At 39.2% G+C, this 25,637-nt stretch overlaps 1 protein-coding gene across 4 annotated transcripts in view; it reads left to right on the top strand.

The window, feature by feature from the left end:
• unc80 (unc-80 homolog (C. elegans)) overlaps window positions 1-25,637 on the top strand; it is a 253,548-nt gene that overhangs the window by 189,438 nt on the left and 38,473 nt on the right. For all 4 annotated transcript variants that reach the window (XM_078404204.1, XM_078404202.1, XM_078404203.1 and 1 more), the window contains 12 exons: window positions 957-1,058; window positions 4,843-5,023; window positions 6,692-6,957; window positions 10,316-10,450; window positions 12,254-12,392; window positions 13,717-13,813; window positions 14,602-14,772; window positions 15,096-15,188; window positions 19,998-20,216; window positions 21,530-21,730; window positions 23,719-23,842; window positions 25,099-25,224. In XM_078404204.1, the coding sequence (XP_078260330.1) occupies window positions 957-1,058; window positions 4,843-5,023; window positions 6,692-6,957; window positions 10,316-10,450; window positions 12,254-12,392; window positions 13,717-13,813; window positions 14,602-14,772; window positions 15,096-15,188; window positions 19,998-20,216; window positions 21,530-21,730; window positions 23,719-23,842; window positions 25,099-25,224 (1,854 nt within the window). The remainder of the gene's footprint in view (window positions 1-956; window positions 1,059-4,842; window positions 5,024-6,691; window positions 6,958-10,315; window positions 10,451-12,253; window positions 12,393-13,716; window positions 13,814-14,601; window positions 14,773-15,095; window positions 15,189-19,997; window positions 20,217-21,529; window positions 21,731-23,718; window positions 23,843-25,098; window positions 25,225-25,637) is intronic.

Below are 25,637 nucleotides of genomic sequence, written 5' to 3'. Positions count from 1 at the left end.
CCAAGTCCGCACCGCCCAGTGATCCCCGCACACTAACACTATCCTACACACACTAGGGACAATTTTTACATATACCCAGTCAATTAACCTACATCAATTATATAGTATCTTGTCATTTGGCTGAGATACAATTACCTTAAACTGAATTCCTTCCAAGTAAAGTTACTATTAAAATGTGGCATATAGCTATTTAAATAGAATAAGGCCCAAAAATGAGAAAATGCAATTCATGGCCGATTAATGTGAGTTGGTTGACTGGATTTTTGACCAGAAAATGGGCAATATGGGAAAACAGTGACAGGATCGGTCAAAGTCAGCATGGATTTATAAGGGGAAATCATGCTTGACTAATCTTCGGGAATTTTTAGAGGATGTAACAAGTAGAATGGATAAGGGAGAGCCAGGGGATGTGGGGTGTAGTTAGGCCATTTAGGATTGAGATGAAGAAAAACTTCTTCATCCAGAGAGTTGTGAAACTGTGGATTTCTCTGCCACAGAAGGCAGTGGAGGCCAATTCACTGGATGTTTTCAAGAGAAAGTTAGATTTAGCTCTTAGGGCTAAAGAAATCAAGGGATATGGGGAAAAAGCAGGAACGGGGTACTAATTTTAGGTGATCAGCCATGATCATATTGAATGGCGGTGCTGACTCAAAGGGCCGAATGGCCTACTCCTGCACTTATTTTTCTGTTTCTAACTCAAATTTGAATAATTCAGCACCAAATTAGGTGAATTGTTCTAATTCAAGTAATAATAGATTCTCAATATTGGATTGCAAGTGGCAATTTGAGCTAAATATAAGCAAATGGAGTGATGTTGTTCAACAATGATCCAGCTGAGGGAAGCTCATGCAAAGAGATTGCAACTGATATTTCTGGAATCAAATCCTTCACCATGCAGGGTATATGTCTGCTAGAATGACCTGTTCAGAATGTCATGGTTGGTTTTGTTTTTACAGACCTATGTACGAGATATTTATCCATTTCGGCGATCAGTGTCCCCACAGTTGAACCTTGTCCACATGCTTCCAGCCAAAGGACAAGAACTAATCCAAAAACAAGTAAGTAAGAGACCAATGAGGAGAAATGTTATTTAGAATCATTGCAAAGATATTTATACTCGCCTTTATCCTCCAGTCCCATGTTCATTAATGTTGTCCTATTTGAATATATTTGCACAAAATATTTAATTATGGAAAATGTGCTGAACAGATTACAAGGCAACGGTGTATTCATGCAAATACATCACTTCATTTCTCAGATTAGTTGAAGGTACCCTAAAGCTTAAATTTATACAATAATGTTGACTCTGAGTGAAGGTTGTTTATAAATCAGAAAATAAATAAGATTAAAATGGCAATTTGCCAGGCAATTTTTTTCCAATGTGAGCATATATAGTTTCCATCAGGAAACATACTTTACCAACACATTTAGTAAAGATGACCATTGTTAGCCCTGGCTGATTTTTTTTTTCCTTGCCACAATACTCAGTCCAGATTGTTGATCTACTAAAGATACCATGAATGAGAGGATTTAGTTATGCTGAAGGTACATGAAATATTTCAAGTAAAAGATAGATTACATTAATTGAACAAAAAGTTGAGTGGAATCTGTTTGTGTAGAAAAGATCTGATTTGGTATGTTCAATTAAGCAGTAATTATCCCGATAAGAGGCATATACCTAGGATTTGTAGAGGGAGTGTTTACCTAAAATTGTAGATTATTTTTCATGTAGGTTGTAATTTGAAATGTTATGATCTCCCAGGATCTAGCAATGTGTCAAGCTCATTATCATATTTAAAGGTTCCCAAATCAGTACTGAAAAATCACCAGCAACTATTAAGTGTTGTTAAAATGCCAAATAGAATCTTGCAGATAGAATCATAGAGTGATACAGTGGGGAAACAGGCCCTTTGGCCCAACGCCCACAACGGCCAACATGTCTCAGCTACACTAGTCCCACCTGCCCGCGTTTGGTCCATATCCCTCCAAACCTGTCCTGTCCATGTACCTGTCTAACTTTTTCTTAAATGTTGGGATAGTCCCAGCCTCAACTACCTCCTCTGGCAGCTTGTTCCATGGAAAAGTTCCTTGTAACTGGAAAAGTTACCCCTCAGATTCCTATTAAATCTTTTCCCCTTCACCTTAAGCCCAGTCTGGGCAAGAGACTCTGTGCATCTACCAGGTCTATTCCTCTCATGATTTTATACACCTCAATAAGATCACCCCAGATCCTCCTGCACTCCAAGGAATAGAGACCCAGCTTACTCAACCTCTCCCTGAAGCTCAGACCCTCCAGCCCTGGCAACATTCTTCTAAATCTTCTCTGCAACCCTTTCCAGCTTGCCAACATCTTTCCTATAACATAGTGCCCAGAACTGAACACAATACTCTAAATGCGGCCTCACCAACATCTTATACAACTGAACATGACCTCCCAACTCTTATATAAACTCAATACTCTGACTTATGAAGGCCAATGTGCCAAACACATTTTTGACCACCCTATCTACTTGCGATTCCACCTTCAAGGAACCATGCACCTGCACTCCTAGATTTCTCTGCTCTACAACACACCTCAGAGCACTACCATTCATTGTGTAGGTCCTACCTATGTTAGACTTCCCAAAATGTAACACCTCACATTTCTCTTATTAAATTCCATCAACCATTCCTCAGTCCACCTAACCAATCGATCAGGATCCTGCTGCAAATTTTCATAGCCATCTTCACTGTCTGCAAAACCACCCACTTTTGTATCGTCTGCAAACTTGCTAATCTTGCTGGGTATGTTCTCATCCAAATCATTGACAAACAGTAACCGGCCCAGCACCGAACTCTGAGGCTCACCACGAGTTACAGGCCTCCAGTCTGAGAAGCAACCTTCCACCATCACCCTTTGCTTCCTTCTATGAAGCCAATTTTATATCCATTCAGCTATTTTTTTCTTAGATTCCATGCAATCTAACCTTCCAGGGCAGCCTACCATGTCGAATGCTTTGATGAAAATCTGAAAGACAAAGAAATTTTGAGATGTAATCAGAAGGACAGGCAGCACTTATGGAGAGAAAGAGTTTAAAATTTTATGTTGATGACTTTCATCAGAAAGTTCAGGGAGGTTTTTCTTCTTGTGTTTGAGGCAGCAGAAGTTATGTACCGCCCTCCAGGCGCTGTAGCCAGTGCAATGTGCTGTTGTCGAGGGCCGTGAGGTCTACCCCTCCACCAGGGGGACGGAGGACAGTGCAGTCGTAAATGCCGTGCTGCGCTGTTTGCTGGTCTGCTCCACACACGCAGGCTGCTGATGGACGCAACCCCCAACGATGCATGTTGGCGTTGAACCGGCCGACCCCTGCGCGGAGCCGGTTCAGGGTGACCCACTCTTTGCGGGGCATGTCCGAGCTCATGTTGTCGACCTCCCCTTGGTGAGCCCTGTCAACTGACCTGTCAGGCGAACGACAACAAACAGAGGCAGCAGAAGCAGGTTTTCCTTGAAAGGTTGTATTTCCAAAACTATCAACAGGGTTTCTTTCAGTTCTCATAACACTGCATATATCGTATGGAGGGGGTTGGACAGCCACCAGCTAATTTTAAAGCAAGTTTTTAAATTGTCACTTTGCTTATGACCTGTTTACTGGATCCAAAGGTTCAGTTGCTGAGTCTGAATATTGAAGTGAAATCAAGGTTTCAAGGTCAGTTTATTGTCACATGTACCAATTAAGGTACAGTGAAATTTGAGTTACCATGCAGCCATACTAAGTGAAAAGCAACAAGACACACAACCACATTAAATAAAAGTTAACATAAACATCTATCACAGTGGATTCCACATTCCTCACTGCGATGGAAGACAATAAAGTTCAATCTCCTTCCTCATTGTTCTCCCGCGGTCGGGGCAGTCAAACCATCCGCAGTCAGAGCCATCAAAGACCCCGCAGCTGACGATCGAAGCCCCCGGCGGGGTGATCGAAACTCCCACATCGGGGCGATTGAAACTCTCTCCGCAGCATGGAGCTCCTGAGTCGGCCTCTTCTTACCAGAGACTGCGGGCTTCACAATGTTAAAGTCCACAGGCCCCGCGGTTGGAGCTTCGATCCCCGGCAAAGGGATGGCAAGCTCCACGATGTTAAAGTCCCGCAGCTTGGAGCGCTCGTCGGTCTCCAGGAAAAGCCGCCAATTCCACGATGTTAAGCCGCAGTGGGAACGGAGGTACGATATGGAAAAAAAATTGCATCTCCGTCGAGGTAAGAGATTGAAAAAAAGTTTCCCCCAACCCCCACATAGAACAAACCAAGGAACACTAAAACATTTTTTTTAACACATACTTAAAATAACAAAAATAGAAGAAAGGACAAACAGACTGTTGGTGAGGCAGCCACTGCTGATGGCGCCACCCGCTGTATCTCCTTGGAGAATGGGAAGAAAGCACAGACACAATGACTCCCTTATTTGCTGAAGTCGTCAAGTTTCATGACATTTTAAAAGAAAAATATAAAATTACTATATTAGTTTAGTTTAGTTCAGAGATACAGCGCAGAAACGCCTTTTGGCCCACCGAGTCCGCACCGACTAGTGATCCCCACATATCAACAGTCTCCAACACACACTATAGACAATTTTACATTGATATCAAACCAATTAACCTACTAACCTGTACGTCTTTGGAGTGTGGGAGGAAACTGAAGATCTTGGAGAAAACCCACGCAGGTCACCGGGAGAATGTACAAACTCTGTACAGACAAGCACCCATAGTCAGGATCGAACCTGGCCCCCTGGCGCTGTAAGGCAGTAGCTAACTACTATTAGCATTTTGTTTTCTGAAAATAACATTGACATAATTTTAAATAGGTGTTTACACGGAAACTGGAGGAGCTTGGACGAGTGATGTTTCTGATGTCCCTTACTCAACACATGCCTGCAGTACACAAACAATCCCATGTTTCCTTGCTTCAAGAGGATCTCCTCAGATTGCCATCATTCCCTCGCAATGCGGTCGACGCAGAATTTTCCTTGTTTGCTGATCATCAAGGTAAAATTGTTCTTCATGAAATGTAAATCATTTAAACTACATTTTCAAGCAACTTACATGTTGTCCAATCTCTTTATAGGTTTCAGATAAACAAAATGGCCATCATTGGGGGTAATGTAATGAATTTCAGAGCTGATGGAAATTCATCATGGTTTTATTAACAATTAGATTCTTGGGATTATTTTTTATTAAATTAAATGGAATAGTTTTCAATTTTCATGCACATTCATATGGATAAACTAATTTCTTCCACATATTCAAATAATGAAGAGGTTTGAAATAAACAGACATCTTCATGATTGGTATCTGCATGTCAACAGCATCAACTTCCTTGGGATACATATCCCTCATAGAAACATAGAAAATAGGTGCAGGACGAGGCCATTCGGCCCTTCGAGCCTGTACCGCCATTCAATATGATCATGGCTGATCATCCAGCTCAGTAACCTGTACCTGCCTTCTCTCCATACCCCCTGATCCCTTTAGCCACAAGGGCCACATCTAACTCCCTCTTAAATATAGCCAATGAACTGGCCTCAACTACCTTCTGTGGCAGAGAATTCCACAGACTCACCACTCTGTGTGAAGAAATGTTTTCTCATCCCGGTCCTAAAAGACTTCCCCCTTGTCCTTAAACTGTGACCCCTTGTTCTGGATTTCCCCAACATCGGGAACAATCTTCCCGCATCTAGCCTCTCCAACCCCTTAAGAATTTTATATGTTTCAATAAGATCCCCCCTCAGTCTTCTAAATTCCAGCGAGTATAAGCCTAGTCTATCCAGTCTTTCTTCATATGAAAGTCCTGCCATCCCAGGGATCAATCTGGTGAACCTTCTCTGTACTCCCTCTAAGGCTAGAATGTCTTTCCTCAGATTAGGAGACCAAAACTGTACACAATACTCCAGGTGCGGTCTCACCAAGGCTTTGTACAACTGCAGCAGAACCTCCCTGCTCCTATACTCAAATCCTCTTGCTATGAATGCTAACATACCATTCGCTTTCTTCACTGCCTGCTGCACCTGCATGCCTACTTGGTGCACCATGACACCCAGGTCACGTGCTGGCTGGGCATAATCTGTGCTGGGCCCAGCACACTGATGCAAGTAAAAAGAAAGCTTGCCAACACCATCTTCCTCAGAAGTGAGGAGATTTGGCATGTTGCCATTGGAGAACATGCGACTGGTTGCATCACAGGCTGCTTTACTAATTTGAATGCTCAAGAACAAAGGAGGCTACAGAAAGTGATGGACATTGCCAGGTCCATCATGGGTATTGATCTCCTCCAGAAGGCAGCTAATATAATTAAAGACCCACACCACCCTGGCCACACTCTATTCTTGCTGCTACCATCGGTAAGAGGGACAGGAGCCTGAGAACCGTCATCTCCAGGTTCAAGAAAAGGTGCTTCCAGAAGCTTTAACTATCCTGCATGACCATAACCACAATCTGAATTGCTATGAACCTTGCACTGCAATGGATTCACAGCATATTTCAGCTTAAACTATCATAGTCTGGTTTACCTAGAATGTCTGATAATTTATTGTAAATTTATTTGTTATGTTTTGCCTTCAATGTGCCTGTAAAGCTGCAGTAAGTCAGAATTGAATTGTTCCAATCCTGGTGCATATGACAATTAAATACTCTTGAAATCTGTCATCCTTTTGTCAGGTAAAGAGCTATTTGGACTTGATACTCTTCATAAAAGCATGTGGATCAAACTATTGGAAGAGATGTTTTTGGGAATGCCTAGTGAATTTCCATGGGGAGATGAGATCATGCTTTTCCTAAATGTGTTTAATGGCGCTTTAATACTTCATCCAGAGGACAGTGCATTGCTTCGACAATATGCTGCTACAGCAATCAATACTGCAGTGCACTTCAACCATCTTTTTTCACTCAGCGGTTATCAGTGGATCCTTCCTTCCATGCTCCAAGTAAGTTTATTTGAACAACTAATCAGTTTTTATGAACTCTCCACTTTTGAAATAATAATTAATGAATTGTATTTTGTAATCATTAAAAATTGACCCTGGGAATATGTGGGAGGGACTAAAGATGTTATTTGCTTAAAACATTTCAAAGGTTGAAGGAAGGCAGAGTTTGATCAAATTACAAGTACAAAATATCCTCCGGTGAGAAAATTAGTCATCAAATAATATGGATATAAGGTAATTGACTAACAAGTGAGATGGGAAGGATAGATTTTACACAATTAAAAACTAATTGCAACTTCTTGAACTGTTATTCAGCATTAACTTTCAAAAAATAATTAGACATGTACTTTAAAGGAGAATTTTCAGTTATATGAATGTAAATGGACAGAGCCAGTATTAAAAATGTTAACTGAAAATGCTGAAAATACTTAGCATCTATAAAAGAGCAACAAAAAAAATTGCAGGTCAATGACCTTTCATCTAACCAATGCAGAGCCCAATGCTGGAGCCCAGTCATGCAGTGACATTACCTTTCAGCTGGCTTGTGATGATTGAATAACTGGGGTGTGATGAATACAAGCATACTACCTGCATGCATATATAAGGTTCAAACCCTGATTGATAAACGTTGGCTTGTGGGTGTGTGACGTTTCGGGTCGAGACCCGAAACATCACCCATTCCTTCTATCCAGAGATGCTGTCTGCATCGCTGAGTTACTCCAGCATTTTATGTTTATCCTGTGGGCCATGTGATTGCCGCTGAAAGGCTAGGGCGTATGGCTGCGGATGGCTATGTTCTTTAGAGAGCTGCTGGGTAACTAATTGGCCCAATATACTACACAGGGCGATATTACTACCAAGTAGAAGTGTGATGGCACACAGCAAGATATAACAAATAGCAAAGCTATAAGGATCTGATTGTTTCTTTTGGTGATAACGGTTTGTTTCAACATAAAAAAACATTGAAACAAATTGAGCTATCAATCTTGAATCGACGCAACCTCGCAATGTCCAGATTCAGGAACAGCCCTACTCTTTCATGTTCCTACCTAAATGTCTCAAACATTGCTCTTATATATACTTCTACCATTTCTCCAAGCAGTTTATTCTCAACACTTACCACTCTCTTTGTTAAAAAAACCTGCCTTGTGAATGTCCATCAAACGTTCCCCCTTGCACCTTAAGCCTATGCTCTACATAACTTGACATTTCCACCATGGGAAAAAGTCTGACAATCTACCCTATCCATGTTTCATAACTTTAGCAACTTCCATCATCCTCGCTCCTCAACATCTGACGCTCTAGTGAAAACAATCCACGTTTGTCCAAACATGCCTTATAGCTAATATGCAACACCTCAAACTTGCTCAGATTAAACTCCATCTGCCATTTTTCCGCCAATTTCTGGAGATGATAAATGTCCTGCTGTATACTTGTCTGGATTAAAATACATTTGCCAATTTGCTGACCACATTTCCAACTGGTCTATATCCTGCTGAACTCTTTAATAACCTTGAGGAGAACTTCTTCAAAGTGGACATACCTTGAGGAGAACTTCTTCAATAACCTTTCTCACTATCCACAACTCCACCAATTTTTATGTTGTCTGCAAACTTATGTACAAGATATATACATATACAGCACCTACAGTTCTGCCTTCATCAACCTTTTTGGTTACATCTTCAAGAAGCTCAATCAGATTCGAAAGACATGATGTCCCCTAATCCCTTGTATATTTACATGCATGTATATCTTATCCCTCAGAATACTCTCTAGTAACTTTCCGACCACAGATGTTTGACTCTTTTGTCTATAGTTCTCATGCTTTTCCTAGCTGCCCTTCCTGAATAAAGATATAACATTTGGCACCTTCCAGTCTTCCGGCACCTCATCCCTACTAAATGATGACTCATAAATCTCATACAGGACACCTGCAATTTCTTCTCTAACTTCCCACGGTGTCCTTGGATATATCTGATCAGGCCCGGGAGATTTTTTCTACCTTCATATTCGTTAGGACCAGCATCTCGTCAACCATAATACTGACTGCCCCAAGTTCCCCAGTCTTCGTCCACAGTAAAAACAGAGGAGAAATACTCATTGTGGACCTTGTCCATCCCAGAGTTGACAGCTTTGATTCCTGAGGGGTCCTATTCTCTCTCCAGTTACCCGTTATCCCTTAATTTACTTGTAAAATCTCTTGGGATTATCCTTAATATTATCTGCCAGAGCTATCCCCTGCCCCCTTCTTGTCCTCTATGTTTGTCTGCACATGTAACAAGTTTTCTTGAACCTGTATATTTTCTGCTTGCATATCATGATGCGAATGCATTTTCCAGAAAAATTCAACTAAACCACTATTCAAACTTAAGGATATTTTTATTATTGTAAAGATGGTGTTAATCTATAATTTACAGAATTATTTATTAACCAAATTTAATTTCTCATCACCCTAGTCACCCTAGTTCTTTGGGCACATTTCCTTCATTCCCATGGAAACTGAAGTGACCTTATTTCATTTTTTATTTTCATTCTTTCTCCCCACATTCTCTCAACCTTATATAATTTTACTTTCCGGCTATTTTCACTCAGTTCCATCGTCCTGCTGAAAAATAATCTGTTTCCTGCCTCTCAGTTTAATAACTGAGCAATTGTATTCAAAGATATCTTTCATGAGTGAGATTGATGTGCACTGCTTAACTTTTATTTCATCAGAAACTGAGCAGATTATCTGGTTTTACTGACAATGTTTAAATTTGTCGACTTCATTGGTTAACATTTTGAGTGTCTTGGTTATATATCTAAAGTGTTCCAAAATAAATTAGCCTGCCCTGAAAACAGTTATAAACCAAATGTTCTCTTTTGTATCTGGTTATTAGATACAAAATTGAGAACACTACCAAATAAAGTACATATTTTTCTACAAATTCTGAATGTACATTTTCACCTCTGTATCAGAAGGTTATGGTTTTAAGTTTTCCTTTTATCACCTATACACGCATAGCATAGTGTATCAATCTAGTATTAAGTCTGCTTGTTGCTGTTGGAGGGTGTAGGCTTTTGGATGGGATATTAAGCAAAAAGGCTTGTATGGGTGACCAAGCAGGAACACCAAGAAGTGCCTTCTCTTTAATCACGTTATTAGTCAGAAATAACCTTTTCCATCTTATTCCATGGATGGGTATAGGAATTAAAATTAATTAATTTGAAAATTTGTAGTTATATGACCTATTATTACTGTTTAAATCATCAAAAACAAAATGAATTATTCATAGATCATGCGTAATATTTATTTTATATATTTGCATTTAGGCTTCTTTGAAATTGTAACTACCCTCCTCCTGCTCTCCTTTTATAGGTCTATGCTGATTATGAAAGCAATCCATTGCTACGCCAAGCAATTGAATTTACATGTCGACAGTTTTATATTTTGCATCGAAAGCCCTTTATCCTCCAGTTATTTGCTAGTGTGGCACCATTGCTGGAATTTTCGGTAAGTAAACCAAAATTGCTTCCATCTCTTTTCACCTTATTTATTTTAATATATAGTATTTCAAATCTGCTCGCAAATATTTTGATGGTAAAGTTCTACAAAATTAGATTTTTTGACACTCAAAATATTGTCTCCTGGCAGAATAATAACTATAGAGTCATAAAGACATAGAATTATACAGTGTGGAAACAGACCCTTTGGCCCAACTTGCCCACGCTGACCAACAAGTCCCATCTACATTTGTCCCTCTTGCCTGTTTTTTGGCCCACATCCCTTTAAGCCTGTCCCATCCATGTACTTGTCTAATTGCTTCTTAAACGTTGCGATAGTCCCTGCCTCAACTACCTCCTCCAGCAGCTTGCTCCATACACTCGCCACCCTTTGTGTGAAAAAATTACCTCTTAGATTCCTATAAAATCTTTCCCCCTTCACCTTAAACCTATGCCATCTGGTTCTCGATTCCCCTACTCTGGGAAAGAGACTCTGTGTATCCACCCGATCTATTTCTCTCATAATTCTATGCACCTCTATAAGATCACCTCTCATCCTCCTATGCTCCAGGGAATAGAGTTCCAGCCTGCTCAACCTCTCTCTATAGCTCGGACCTTCAGGTCCTGGTAAAGTCCTTGTAAATCTTCTCTGCATCCTTTCCAGCTTAACAACATCTTTCCCATTACATGGTGCCCAGAACTGAACACAATATTCTATAACTATGGCCTCACCAATGTCTTGTATAAGCGCTGCGTGACCTCCCAACTTCTACACTAAATACTCTGACTGATGAGGGCCAAGATGCCAAAAGCCTTTTTGACCACAACATCTACCTGTGACCCCACCTTCAAGGAATTATGTACCTGCACTCCTAGATCCCTCTCCTCTACAACGCTTCACAGAGCCCTCCCATCCACTGCCCAATGTTAGACTTTCCAAAATGCAACACACAACTAAAATGCTTTATTTTCACCATTTGAATTTGGATGGGTCCCGGTCCAGGCTGACACTTAAATCTGATGAATTTGTTTTAAAAGACAGTTGTCTATTGCCTTGTACCTTGTGCTGATACAAGAATATCAATAGTCTCCAACAACATTATCATACAAAACAGTGAGGTAAAGGCATAAGCCAATTGTTGCAGTGGAAATAGTTACAGTTGCTGACCTTTTTCCCAATCAATCCTTTTCTCAAAAATCAGGATCAATTTCATCTTTATTAGCCGCATTGTGAATTTTGCTACGTTAGAGAACTTCAAAGGCTTAATCATGTGTTTGGATTATATTTGTAGTTAGATTTTTTTCATATGGGATCATTGTGAACAAACATTTAACATGTCTCTTCCAAACATAAGATGCGGAGGCCAGTTGCAACAATCCACCATTGCTGGCATTGAAAACAATTATCCATGCGCTTGAATTCAAGATTAAAATTTTATATGTGCACTAGTAATCATCAATTTAACTATTAAAATAATTAAGTAAACCTTCATCCAGGAAATTAAATGGTTAGATTAAAAAGTATAAGAAAATAACTGCAGATGCTGGTACAAATCGATTTATTCACAAAATGCTGGAGCAACTCAGCAGGTCAGGCAGCATCTCGGGAGAGAAGGAATGGGTGACGTTTCGGGTCGAGACCCTTCTTCAGTCTGAAGAAGGGTCTCGACCCGAAACGTCACCCATTCCTTCTCCCGAGATGCTGCCTGACCTGCTGAGTTACTCCAGCATTTTGTGGTTAGATTAAAAAGATTGAAATGAATATTGACATCAAATTGCATTTAACAAAACTTTTATTTGACTTTGTATTTAGGATGCTGCACATAATGCATCATCCAAAGGTGTGTCTTCGCAATGTCTATTTAATCTCTTGGTATCCTTGGAGAACGATACAGAAGATATATTGGATGTACTGGAATTAGTAAAAGCTGAGAAGCCTCTAAAATCACTAGGTAATCTTCATTGATTTTAACTGTAGAAAGAGATTATAATGATTAATTCTGCTGAAAATTATTCCATTCAACATATTGTATGACATGAAAAATTTGTGACAATTTTCATCATTTACATTCTATATAGCTTGAAAAAGTATTATTTAGCTGTAAAGCAACAGTTGATCAATTTGTTTTTAACCATATCATAAATTAACCTTGATATGAAATAATGTGTTACTGCACAAGATAATATAGTATAAAATACTCTCCTAAGATGCATTTTAAGCTTTCCTTTGGTTGATAGGTAGGTGTCCAACAAGTAGAAATCCATCATCATGCTTATAATTTGTAGAATGTGGAAAATATACTTCATCACTGTACCTTCATGTTTTGGTATTTGGTAGAAAACTTATTGGTGCTAAGTACAGAAATCCTACAGATATTCTTCCAAGTTTTTTAAAGGAGTTGTTCAATTACCAACAAAGATGTCATGTCGAACTCTTTAAATAAATTACCTTTACTGATATTATGCCCTGTTTTCATTCCAATCATCAGTGGCAGGCATGTAATCATGGAGATAACAGTCTCAAAAATGGAGTTCAGGATATATCCTATCTCGACAGAAAAGGGGAATAATTTATTTCACATTGGTACATTGACAGATTTAACCTGAATCATCATCAAGTAGAAAGTCTAGCAGGAAGCCTTTGAGCTGGACTTGTAACATGGTGGTGCTGCACTGTGTATAGATGGTCTACATTAGGGTCTGCTGATTTTTCTCAGTTCTTGATTTGTGATCTTCAATAAATTAAAGAATCAGCAGATCACTGTTCAACAAATCACAAGCTCTGTGGATCCTGAGATATTCCATTGTGCAATTTGTGGCATGGCAAGCATCTCATCTCATTGTCAGTGGTGGTATCTATTTCCACTAGACTTCCAACTGCTACAGATACTATGTTTACACACTCAAACAATATTGCTACTTGGTAGATGGACCATCTTCAACATTTACAGCTCGCATTGGTGCATTTCTGTCAAGTTTGTGAATCGTGGAGATATGATTGCTGCTATTGGGAAGCATGATACAGCAACTTGGCCATTAATCATATCCTGGCGTTATACACCATAACAGGATACAAGGAGTTGGATCATGTTAAGATGTTTTCAATTGTTGAATATTACAGACTTTTTCCTATCATTATTATTCCCAAATCTCTCATGGGTTGAAATCATGCTGAATAATACTAGCAAACTAAGTTGTTTCTCTCTAACATAAACATAGGCATTAGCCCACATAAACAAAATATCACCTCTATAAAACATTTCCATTTACCTCTAGATTTCTGTTATGGAAATGAAGATCTTGCCTTCTCCATCAGTGAAGCTATCAAGTTGTGTGTTACCGTAGTTGCATATGCTCCAGAATCACTAAGAAGGTACTGTAATATTATTTGGAAATTTAATGTAAAAATAGTTGCTCATTGCTCAAAGTATAGTTATCAGTATTTTTAATGAAACGGTGCAAGTTCATGTCAACTGAAATTGAATTTTATTGTACTCGCTGGAATTTAGAAGATTGAGGGGGGATCTTATAGAAACTTACAAAATTCTTAAGGGGTTGGACAGGCTAGATGCAGGAAGATTGTTCCCAATGTTGGGGAAGTCCAGAACAAGGGGTCACAGTTTAAGGATAAGGGGGAAGTCTTTTAGGACCGAGATGAGAAAGTTTTTTTTTCACACAGAGAGTGGTGAATCTGTGGAATTCTCTGCCACAGAAGGTAGTTGAGACCAGTTCATTGGCTATATTTAAGAGGGAGTTAGATGTGGCCCTTGTGGCTAAAGGGATCAGGGGGGTATGGAGAGAAGGCAGGTATGGGATACTGAGTTGGATGATCAGCCATGAACGTATTGAATGGCGGTGCAGGCTCGAAGGGCCGAATGGCCTACTCCTGCACTATTTTCTATGTTTCTATTACTTTTCCCCTTTTCCATTACTTTATCAATATATTATTTGCAAAATGTAAATTTAATAATAATCACTGCTACAGGGCAAGACTAACCCATAAGTGGACAGATGGATAATGTGCCTTTTGAGAAGCAATCTTGGTGCTACACAATCTTTATATTTTGTTTTTTAACTGTTGACTAAAATATTATTATCTAGACTTAGATTATGCCAAGCAAGGTGTTTTGTCTGCTTTAATGTTCCTATTCTGTGCCACAGCCTTCAAATGCTGATGGTTCTAGAGGCACTGGTACCTTGTTACCTACAGAAACTAAAGAAGCAAACCTTTGAATTGGAGTCAGCAACTGCAGCTCGGGATGAAATCAGTATCATTGCTTCACTTGCCACATCAATACAAGCTCTGCTATACAGTGTTGAATCTCTCACCCGGTAATGTAGAAGAGATAATCTTGTTCTTGTACAATTTTTTCAGCTTGTCCAATGATTTGTTAATTGCATCTAAATGAAATTTAAAATGTTGCAACATTTGTATCTTTACTAAATTGCTTTGTACTGTATTTTTAAGTAAATAGATTCTTTCTTAACTAAATACACAAAGCTATATTAGAATACAACAAAATAAATTTAAAAATACAATTTTGTAGTTACTTTTTTTTGTAGTTAGATCAATCAAGGAACATTAACCTCACTTAAATGAACCATTCTTTCAATTTGGGTAATATGTGTTGGTTTATTTTGTGGATTCGATGTAGGCCAATGACAGCTCCTCAGATGAGCAGGTCTGATCAAGGTCACAGAGGAGCTCCAACAGCCAACCATACCATGTCTGCAGGGATCAACACAAGGTCAGGAAGAAGCCATGATCATTTTTATATATTCCTTTCATCATCTTTCAATTTAAACATACATTGGATTGATTGCTCTCTTAAACTGTAATTTCTATCATTCTAACGTTTTCTCCTGAGATATTTTCCTATTATCCTGTTTATAAGATTAGTCAATGAAACATACTCCTTATGGTCCTTGAAGCTAAAACAGTTGACAATTGAAAATATTTTAATTCATAATAAATGTGCAGTTTTGATTGTTGGCATGTAGATTGATCTTTATCGAGGTGGGCGGTCTCAGATTTAAGTGGCTTTTTTAGTGAAAGAGTTTTACATTTCTGCTATTTATGTGAAGGAGTGTCTGCTAACTTAATGTTTGAATAGACTGGCTCTGGTTTTATGTTTATTTTCCCTAGACTTCTTCCAGAAGCAAAGATATTTTTTCCTCTTTTCATCTTATCAGTTTCTTTCAAAACCCTAAAGTATGTGTGAGTGGTTCCTAAATCTCTATGAACCCTCACTGTTCCTAACATTTTACTGTTTCCAAATATTTGAATATGTCTATCATTTTTTTCAGAATGGATGACCTCACAATTACTTGCTTTTACCTAATTTTCCATCATCCCTTCACTTTATCAATATATTGTGTAATGGTGTATTCCTGTCAATGTCATGGCAGTTCATGTTATTAGCAAGGTCATAAGTAAATACATGGATAGTTAAGACCTTAGTCTTGAGAGACACCACTGCTCATTTCCTTCTGCTTGAATACAAACCCGTTAATCTTACTCATTGTTCTGCTGCCAAACCAATCTCCTAATCAAATGTCTCATGAAGAAATAAAATTAGCAGAGTTGTGGCTAGTGAATGAGGTAGTCAAAGGATGCAGCGGGTTAGAAATGTGGACAGGGAAATAGTTAGCGTTTCATCCAAACCAATATGAGGTGTTGCAATTTGGCAGGTCAAATGTAAGAGGAAAGTGTCCAGTAAATGGCAGGACCCTTTGATGTAGAAAGATATTGGGAAGCATATCCATTGATCCCTATGTGGCAAACAAGTGGCTAAGAAGGCACATGGCTTACTTGCCTTTATCAGTTGGGCTGTTGGGTATAAAAGTTAGGAAGTCATGTTGCACCTGTAGAAAACTTTGGTTAGGCCACATTTGGAGTATTGTGTGAAGTGTTGGCCACCACATTACAGGAAGATGAGACTTTCGAGAAGGTGTGGAAGAGATTGACTTGGACACACAAGAAACTGCAGAAGCTGGAATCTTGATCGAAACACAAAGTGCTGAAGTAACTGGGTTTGGTAGCATCTCTGGAAGGAATGGATAGGAGACGTTTCAGGTCGGGACTCTTCTTCAGACTGGATTAGATAGGGTCAGGAGTGCTTAGGTTTATTATTGTCACAGATACAGTAAAAAGCTTTGTTTTGCATGGTGTCCAAACAATTAAGATATAACATGCATAGATACAATCAGTTCGAACTCAAGAACAATCGATACTTGAGTTGGAAGCTGTGAGTTGTCCTGGTAAAAGTATATAACATTATGACAGCCACAAATAGGATAGATAATCAGATGCTTGAACACCTGGTGGAAATGTTAAATTCTCGAGGGCATAGCTATAAGGTAAGAAGAGGAAAGTTTTTTACACAGGGAGTGAAAGATGCCTGGAGCATGCTGCCAGAGGAGGTGGTAGAAGAACATATGTTTATCATTTAGACAGACACATGAACAAGCAGGGAATGGAGATATATAGACCATATTCAGGCAGGTGGGATTAGTTTGTAATTGGTTTTGACTGACTTCACGAATGTCACAGACACCATGAGACAAAGGGCTTGTCCGTGTTTCTTTCCTCTGTGAAACCTTAGCTAAAACCAAATGAACTGCATCCATGCCATTCCTCTGCTACAGTGAAGCGCATGAAAAAATTTAGTTTGGTTTGCTGGGCAACTTGTGATGATAGATCTAAATGTCTTGAATTGTATTGATTTCACTCTTTCAGACTTTTTTTAATGTAGCAGATTTGTAATGTTACAATCTTTTGGGGGCATTTGTTGAATTAAGGAGTTTTAGAATATTACGGGCTGGAGAGTCTAAAATTTACTCCAACAATGAACACCTTGCTGGTACTGAAATTGTGGGCTTAATCACAGGGCTGAAAATAATAATATAAAGGATCGGCCTGTCCAGCCTCTCCTTATAACTCAAGCCCTCCAGTCCCAGTACCATCCTTGTGAGTCTACCCCCTTTCCAACTTAATGACATCGTTCCTTTAGCTGCGCGACTAGAACATGCACAATACTCCAAGAGGGGTTCACCAATAATGTGTACAGCTGAAACATGATGTCCCAAGAACAGTACTCAATGCCTTGACTGATGAAGGCAAGCATGCCAAATGCCTTCTTCACCATATTTCTACCTGAGTATACTTTCAGGAACTATGTACTTCCCCCCTCACTCCTTCTGTTCTACCACACACTATTATATACAGTGTAAGTGGTTTCTCTTTACAAAATACCTCAGAGTTAAATTCCATTTGAAATTCCATTGTCCACTTCCGCAGTTCATCGTAATTTTGTTGTAATCTTGGATTGTCATCTTCACTGATGATACAGATGACAAGCAACAGTGGTCCCAGCACCAATCCCTGTGGTGCACAACTAGTCACAGGCTGCCAGTCTGAATAACAACCCTTCATTACTATCCTCTGTCTCCTTCCACCAAGCCAATTTTGTAAGCAATTCGTGAGTTCACCCTGGATTCCATGTGATCTAACCTTCCAGATTACCCTACCATGCAGGACCTTGTCAAAGGCCTTGTTAAAGCTCATATAGCTCCACCCGCGTAAGTCCTCTTGATTATCTGGTCACAAAATTCAGTCAGATTTATGAGGTACAATTTTCCACATACAAAGCAATGTTGCCTATCCCTTATCAGTCATTGCTTTTCCAAATGCAGGTAGATCCTGTGTCTCTGCATCTCCCCCAGTGACTTTCCTACCACCAATGTTAGGCTCACCAGCCTATAGTTCCCTGACTTGCCCTTGCATCTCCTCTTAAATAAAGGCAAAACATTAGCCGCCCTCCAGTCTTTGGTACCTCACCCGTGACTAAAGATGATGCAAATATCTCTGTCAGGGCTCCTGCAATATCTCCCCTAGCTTCCTAACATGATCAGGCCCCAGTGATTTTGGCACCTTAAAATGTCTGAAGAATGGCCTCCTCCTGCACCTATTTTCTATGTTTCTATGACTAACAGCACCTCCTCTTGTGTAATGTTGATATCTTTCAACACGCCACTATTCAATTTCCTTACTTCGTTTGCTTCCGCACCTTCTACATGGTAAATATGGATGATGAACGTTCATTTATTATCTCGCCCATCTCCTGTGTCTCATTCTTAAGAGGACATTCTTTCCCTCTTTACCCTTTTGCTCTTAATATACTTGTAGGATCTCTTAGGATTCTCCTTTACCTTGTCTGCCAAACCTATCTCATGTCCTCTTCAGACATTAATCTGCAGAATGGTCCTAACCCGAAGCATCGCTATGCATATCATCCAAAGTTGTTGCCTGACCCACTGAGTTACTCCAGCACTTTGTGCTTTTCGTATTTTTTTGTCCTCCTGATTTCTTTCTTAAGTGTACCACACTAGACTACGGAATTCACTACATACCACAGGGAAAGCAATGTAAAAGTATCGTAATACGAAATATTTGAGAGTGACAACCTCCGCTGATTTTTCCAGCCTCGAAGTAACAATCCCAACTGATAATTAGTTTACAGAATCATCAAAATTGTGAAGAAATGTCAATGAACCAATATAAAACATTACAATACAGTGCTTCGGTATTCCCAAAAGCAGATTTTAATGTTTGATTGACCCTGGGTAAACAATTTATTCTCATCCCTATCTTGGAGAACTATGGAATAGTTCAGCATGGGAGAGAGCTATCTGGCCCATCCACTTGCACTTTTAGAGCAACAGTTTTGTCACATCCTTCTAATTTGTTCCTTTTCCTTTAAATATTTGTCCAGTTCCATTTAAAAGTTGTTCTTGAGTTTATATCTAGTATCCTATCTGTTTATCCTGTTATAACTATTCATTTCATAAAACGTAATCCTCAATTTTATAGGCAATAGGCAACTCCTAGAAGGTTACGGTCTTAATGCTGATAAATGGAATTAGTGTAGATGGACAAAAGGGTCAGCATGGCCATGGTGGGAGTTAGTGCCCGTTTCTGTGCAATGAGACTGAACTGCTTTAAATCTGAGACATTTTGATGAGACCTTCCAGCCACTGGAAACCCTTCTTATTATTTACTCTTTCTAAGCCAGTTTAAACATTTGGCACCAATCCCTCTTTCTTTGACAAAGAGTACTACTCAAATTTGAAAGCAATTCTTCCTCTGAACACAAATTTCTTCACTTTGCATCTCAGTGCCCTTGTTGGTAAAGCCCACTTTTTAAATTGCTTTGTTAAACTCTCCTGCCATTTTCAAAAGCTGGTGTCCTCTTTGAAATAGCTTCACTTAAATATATTGTCTCCTTCCCAACGGAAATACATCAACTCACACATCTTTGTATGAAATTTCATCATCTTCCTATTCGACTCACCTACCTGAGTCCTCTGGAAATCGGTTACCGACCAGTGGGACACTCCTTGCTCACTCAACTTCTTGTAATGTAGGGGCATTTTGATCACATTAGGTAAGAGTCGCCATGATTTTGTTCAGAAAAAATGCTCAATAATTGGTTTTGTTGATGTTGGGTTTTTTAAATGTTACTTTATCGCCAAATTAATCTGTTGTTTGTCTGCAGAGATAACCTACATTTGTTGGAAGAGGGGCAGGGTCTTCCGACTGAAGAGCTAGATGAACGTATAGCAAGGGAGGAGTTCCGCAGACCTCGGGAGTCACTCTTAAATATCTGCACTGAGTTCTTTAAGCACTGTGGTTCTAGATTGAAAATCCTGCAGAATGTTGCTGGAGAGCCCAGGGTCACTGCGTTTGACCTTCTTGATGCAAAGTCACATATGAGGTATTTACAATAAATGTTCTGCTCTGTTCACTTTAAAGTGCTTTCTTCATGTGGTGTTAATGTCTCTGGTAAGACCAACATTTCTGACTGATCCTTAATTACTCTTGGACAAAGTAGCTAATGAAGCCATTCTTAAAGTGATTAAAAATAAGGAATTTATCCTCTGTTAACCTTTTCAGTCTTAATTGTTCTGCTCAGTTATTTTATGGGGTTTTCCAGAGGGTTTAATTTATCTTCCAAACGGTTCAGAAAGCTGGTAAAACCCACGAAATCATCTTCCTCTTAAATTTTTAACAAATGCTCCACTGGCACCCACTGCTTAAGAAGAGGAAAGTGGTGTTTCTTTTCTGTTCAGTTTGAGCTCATTTTCATCAAACCGTGAAGCTCTGATGAACATCTGATGATGTAAACCTATTTCTATGATGCAGGCTAGTGGCGCAGCTAGTAGAGCTGCTGCCTCATGGTGTCAGCGACCTGGTGATATCTCTGTGGGGTTTGTGTGTGTGGGTTTCCTCAAATGCATCAAAGATCTGTACATTGGTAGGATAATTGACTGTTGTAAATTGCCCCTAACGTGTAGGCGAATGATAGAATCTGGGAGGAGTTGATGAGCATTTGGAAAGAATAAAAGAAAATTGGGATTATTATAGGATTAATGTAAAGGGGTGATCGGCACAAATTCGGTGGGCCGAAAGCACTGTTTTGATGCTATCTCTATATGACTCTGTAATGTATGCATTAGGTGAACATTCTTTATGCAGTTTCTGTGAAGCTCTTTTATTAAAAGCATCATGGCGGAAGAGTATCACCATATGTATGCAGATTTAGACTCTGAACCATATCCATTAGTTTTTATTGAGGCACCAGATAGTGAAAATAACCCAGAATAACTTTACCCCCAATGAATTGATAGGTTGAATCCACCGTGTGTTAGAAAGGTCGTCTTCAGTGAATAATCACGAGCCAGTAAATTCCAGGAGCAGCAACCAGAATTTCAATGTTAGTACCAAACTCAATCTATCAAATGCCATGCATTACAACGAGCCTCATATTTTATTGGATCTTCTCTATGTAATTAGTGAAATATATGAGAAGGTGAGAAATATGTGTAATATATGTAAAGAAGAGTATAATATATCCTGGTACTGCTATCCCAATGAGTGCGCTCTCAGACCTTCTTTGGATTCATCCCTTTTGTAGTTTGAAAGCAAAAAATTACTTTACATTCCACTAATGGGAGTATTCAACTTCCTTAATATGCAATTATATTATTTTGTTCTTTTAGACTAACTATGATGTTATTTGTATTTTAGATTGGCAGAAATTGCACATTCCCTTCTGAAGCTTGCACCATATGATACTCAAACCATGGAGAGTCATGGTCTTCGAAGATACATCATGGAAATGCTTCCAATCACTGATTGGACTACAGAAGCTGTACGGCCAGCTCTCATTTTAATCTTGAAAAGATTAGATCGAATGTTCAATAAGATTCACAAAATGCCAACCTTAAGGTAATTTGATTTGTATCTTAATAAACATTACAGAATATAGTTGGGAATGTAATGGGTAGAACATTTGGGCTTTGTCTTCCAAGCCTAGGCCTTTTAAGCTTTTGTAAAGCTTCGTTTAGCACTTGGCTGACAAGATGAAGTGATTAAGGCATAACTTGGTGTCTGCGAAAATGTATTTTTCCTCCTTGAAGCTATGCTCACAGCATAAAGACCGAGGTAGTATAAATTAGTGTTAACTCTGTTCCTCTTTTCACCGAACTGCCAGATCTGGTGAGTGTTTCCATTTTCTGTTTTTATTTCAGATTTCCACCCTCTGCAGTCCTTTTTGATTTTCCAGTTTAAAATAAGTGGGTGAATTCAATGACAACTTTTAAAAGTTAAAAATATGCGGCAGTTGCGGGAAATATAAAATAAAAGCAGAAACGTGTGTTCTGCAAGTTCTAGATCCCGCACTTTTGAAATCTGATGCCACTTCGGGTACTGCAAGGGAAGTAGAGGGGAATAATGATAGAATTTAGAGAAAAGAGAAAACACAATTGGGTTTGAAATTCAATATTTTTAAAATCTACAGACGATGGACACAAAAAGCTGGAGTACCTCAGTGGGTCAGACTGCACCTCTGGAGAAAAGGAATAGGTGACTTTTGGGTCGAGACCCTTCTTCAAACTGAGAGTCAAGGGAAAGGGAAATGAGAGATATAGACAGTGATGACTACAACTATATTCAGAAGGAATGAAACTCCATCATTGGTGAACATTTAAAACAGAACACTGGCAGAACTCAGTCAGTTCTTCATACTGAAGAACATTGTTTGTTTATTTGGTTGTTAACTTTATGCATTTGGTTGGCAGTGCTAGAATTGATCTCCCTTCCCTAGCTGCCCGAGAAAATGCCTGTGAGACATTACATTCCATGTGATGAAGGTACTCCCACAGTTTTTTTACCAGTATTTGACCCACCTACAGAGAAGAACAAAAATACCTGTTGGAATCTTTAATGTGATATTTGTCTTTTCCACACTCTGACCTTGTTACTCTTGTCCAAATATTCCCAAAATCTCATTCAAGCAATTTAAGATGCAAGATGGCCATCAATCAGCAGAAATTGAAAATATTAATTGGAATCCAAGGAAATATATACACATAAAATTATGAGAGGTGTAAATGATCAAAATCTATTTCTATTGTGAGGATATTAGAGACAAAGGTTTATGGTGAGAGGAAGGAGTCTTAAGTGGATCTTACGGGGAAAATACTTTACACAGAAATGGATTAATATGTAGATCTTGTTACCAGAGGAGGTGGTGGAATCAGATACACTCACTATTTTTTAAGTAGAGTCATAGAATCACACTGCATGGAAACAGGATGTTCCTCCCGCCTTGTCATAATGTCATACATTTGGCCCAACTTGCCCATGATGACCAACATGCTCCATCTAGACTACTCTCACCTCCCTGCATTTGGCCCATATCCTTCTAAACCAATTTTTTTCCATGTGCCTGTCCAAATGTGTTTTAAATATTGTACCTGCCTCAGCTACCTCCTCTGACAGTTTGTTCCATATACCCACCACCCTCCGTGTGAAAAAGTTACCCCTCAAGTTTGTATTAAACTTTTCCCCTCTCAGCTTAAACATAGGTCCTCTGTTCTTGATTCCCCCACCCTGAGAAAAAGACTGTGCATTCACCCTATGCATCTTGTGATTTTCCAAACCTCCATAAGATCACCCCATCAGCCACCTGCACTTCAAGGAATAAAGTTCAAGCCTGTCCAACTACACCCTGAAGCTCAGGCCATCGAGTCCTGGCAACATCCCCAAATGTGTTGGGGATCAAGAAATGAAAAATATTAAGTTTAATTTAACTTTTTGAATATTTAATAAAGTGACATTGATGTTAGGACATATGTAGTTTTCCATCTAATAAATTAGTTTAAAATATTGGGATATTTCACGATATTTTGGTAAAATCTTTATTATTTCTTTAGGCGCCAGGTGGAATGGGAAGCTGCCAGCAGTTTAATAGAAGGCATTTGTTTAACTCTTCAAAGACAGCCGATCATTTCATTTCTGCCACATCTCAGGTCATTGATTAATGTCTGTGTTAATTTGGTGAGTAGAATTGTGTGCACAGGGGATTTGATCATTTGTTTAATATTCTGTAGAATTCTTACAGTGATGTATAATTGAAAGATGTGGCCTGTCTGGCACTGAACTGTATAGATTAAAAAATCAAGCTTTAATTTCCAATCCATGCTGATCATTTTCTGATGGAACACTAGTTGTAATTCTATATTTGGCACCTCAACACAAAAGGAAAGTCAGAAAACTTTTGCCATTGCTCCCAACTCTGGGAACTTATGTTGGAAAATCTATGAATGGTGTATTGGAAAGATTGAGATTTAAGTAGGGTAACAAGTTAACTGACTCCCTCAGATTTGCCTCCAAGATTTATCTTGGAGGCAAGATAAGAAACCAACGGGGAAATACATTTCAGTGATTGAACCATAGCAGTCGGCCACTTCTCAGAAAATCAATTTTTCCTTTTTTCTTCTTTCTCCTTTCAATTCTATCTTATTTCCAAAATTACTGAACAATTGATGACTGCTCAAGAATGCTTGTGCCTGTAGTCACTTAGGGATTTATTTATCTGTTTTCAGTAAAAGGATAATTGGGTTACTTTTGAGGATGTAAACTTAGCTCTCCATAACTGCCCTTAGAATTTTCATAGTTTGTAGTCACCTTGAACTTTTGCAGTTTATGAATGGAAGGCATTGCATTTAAGTAAGAAGTTTGAGGGTTTTACCAGTTTAAGTGTAAATCTGGAGTGGAACTTGCAAATGGTGCTATTCTCATCCACCAGCTGGTTTTGACCTGCTGGGCAGCAGAGTTTACTTTGTCAGCTTTCTACACATTCAACTGTGGTGTACCAGTATTGGATAGATTGAATCTTTAATGGAATTATAGTGGCACTCAAAGGGGTAGTTTTGTTCTCGATCATGTCAAACTTTATGAATTTTGTTGGAGCTACAATCACACTCCTGCATCTGATCTCTGAGAACATTTTTTGGAGTTATTTGATCTGCCTAACAATTGAGGGGTTAAAACATTTTATGTACACGTGAAACTTAATTGTTTTGTTTGTGTTGAGTTGTTCTGTCAAAAAACTGCTACAATTAGTGAACATTCTTCAGTACATCCAACTGAAAATATTAAATAGACTAGCATATAAAGTGTATTCCAGTCATAATATATAGATTAACCAAGAATGAAAATACCCTGATTTTATTCATTATAGAGGATTTCAGGAACTGATACCCGTCTGATACCTTGTAGTGAAATTTAAATCTCTCATTTGATATCCATAGGTAATGGGCGTTGTTGGACCCTCAAGTGTTGCTGATGGTCTACCACTTCTGCACCTGAGTCCGTACCTTTCTCCTCCACTACCCTTCAGCACAGCTGTGGTGCGGCTTGTTGCTTTACAAATTCAGGTATGTTCACCTTGTTCCTGAAAGTCAAGAAAGTAACATTTCCCAGGTCCATCCATCAATCTATATCGCAGTGGCGCAGCGGTAGAGTTGCTGCCTTACAGCGAATGCAGCGCCGGAGACTCAAGTTCGATCCTGACTACGGGCGACGTGTGTACGTTCTCCCCGTGACCTGCGTGGGTTTTCTCCGAGATCTTCGGTTTCCTCCCACACTCCAAAGACGTACAGGTATGTAGGTTAATTGACTGGGTACATGTAATAATTGTCCCTAGTGTGTGTAGGATAGTGTTAGTGTGCGGGGATCGCTGGGCGGCGCGGACTCGCTGGGCCGAAGGGCCTGTTGCCGCGCTGTATCTCTAAATCTAAAAAAAAATCTAAAAAAATATTTGTATGTATATATATCTCTCTGAAATTTT

The sequence above is a fragment of the Rhinoraja longicauda genome, chromosome 8 (assembly GCF_053455715.1).
Source record: "Rhinoraja longicauda isolate Sanriku21f chromosome 8, sRhiLon1.1, whole genome shotgun sequence".
Lineage (NCBI taxonomy): Eukaryota > Metazoa > Chordata > Chondrichthyes > Rajiformes > Arhynchobatidae > Rhinoraja > Rhinoraja longicauda.
Note: the sequence above shows the minus strand (reverse complement) of the source record. Positions and strands in the feature narration are given on the sequence as shown.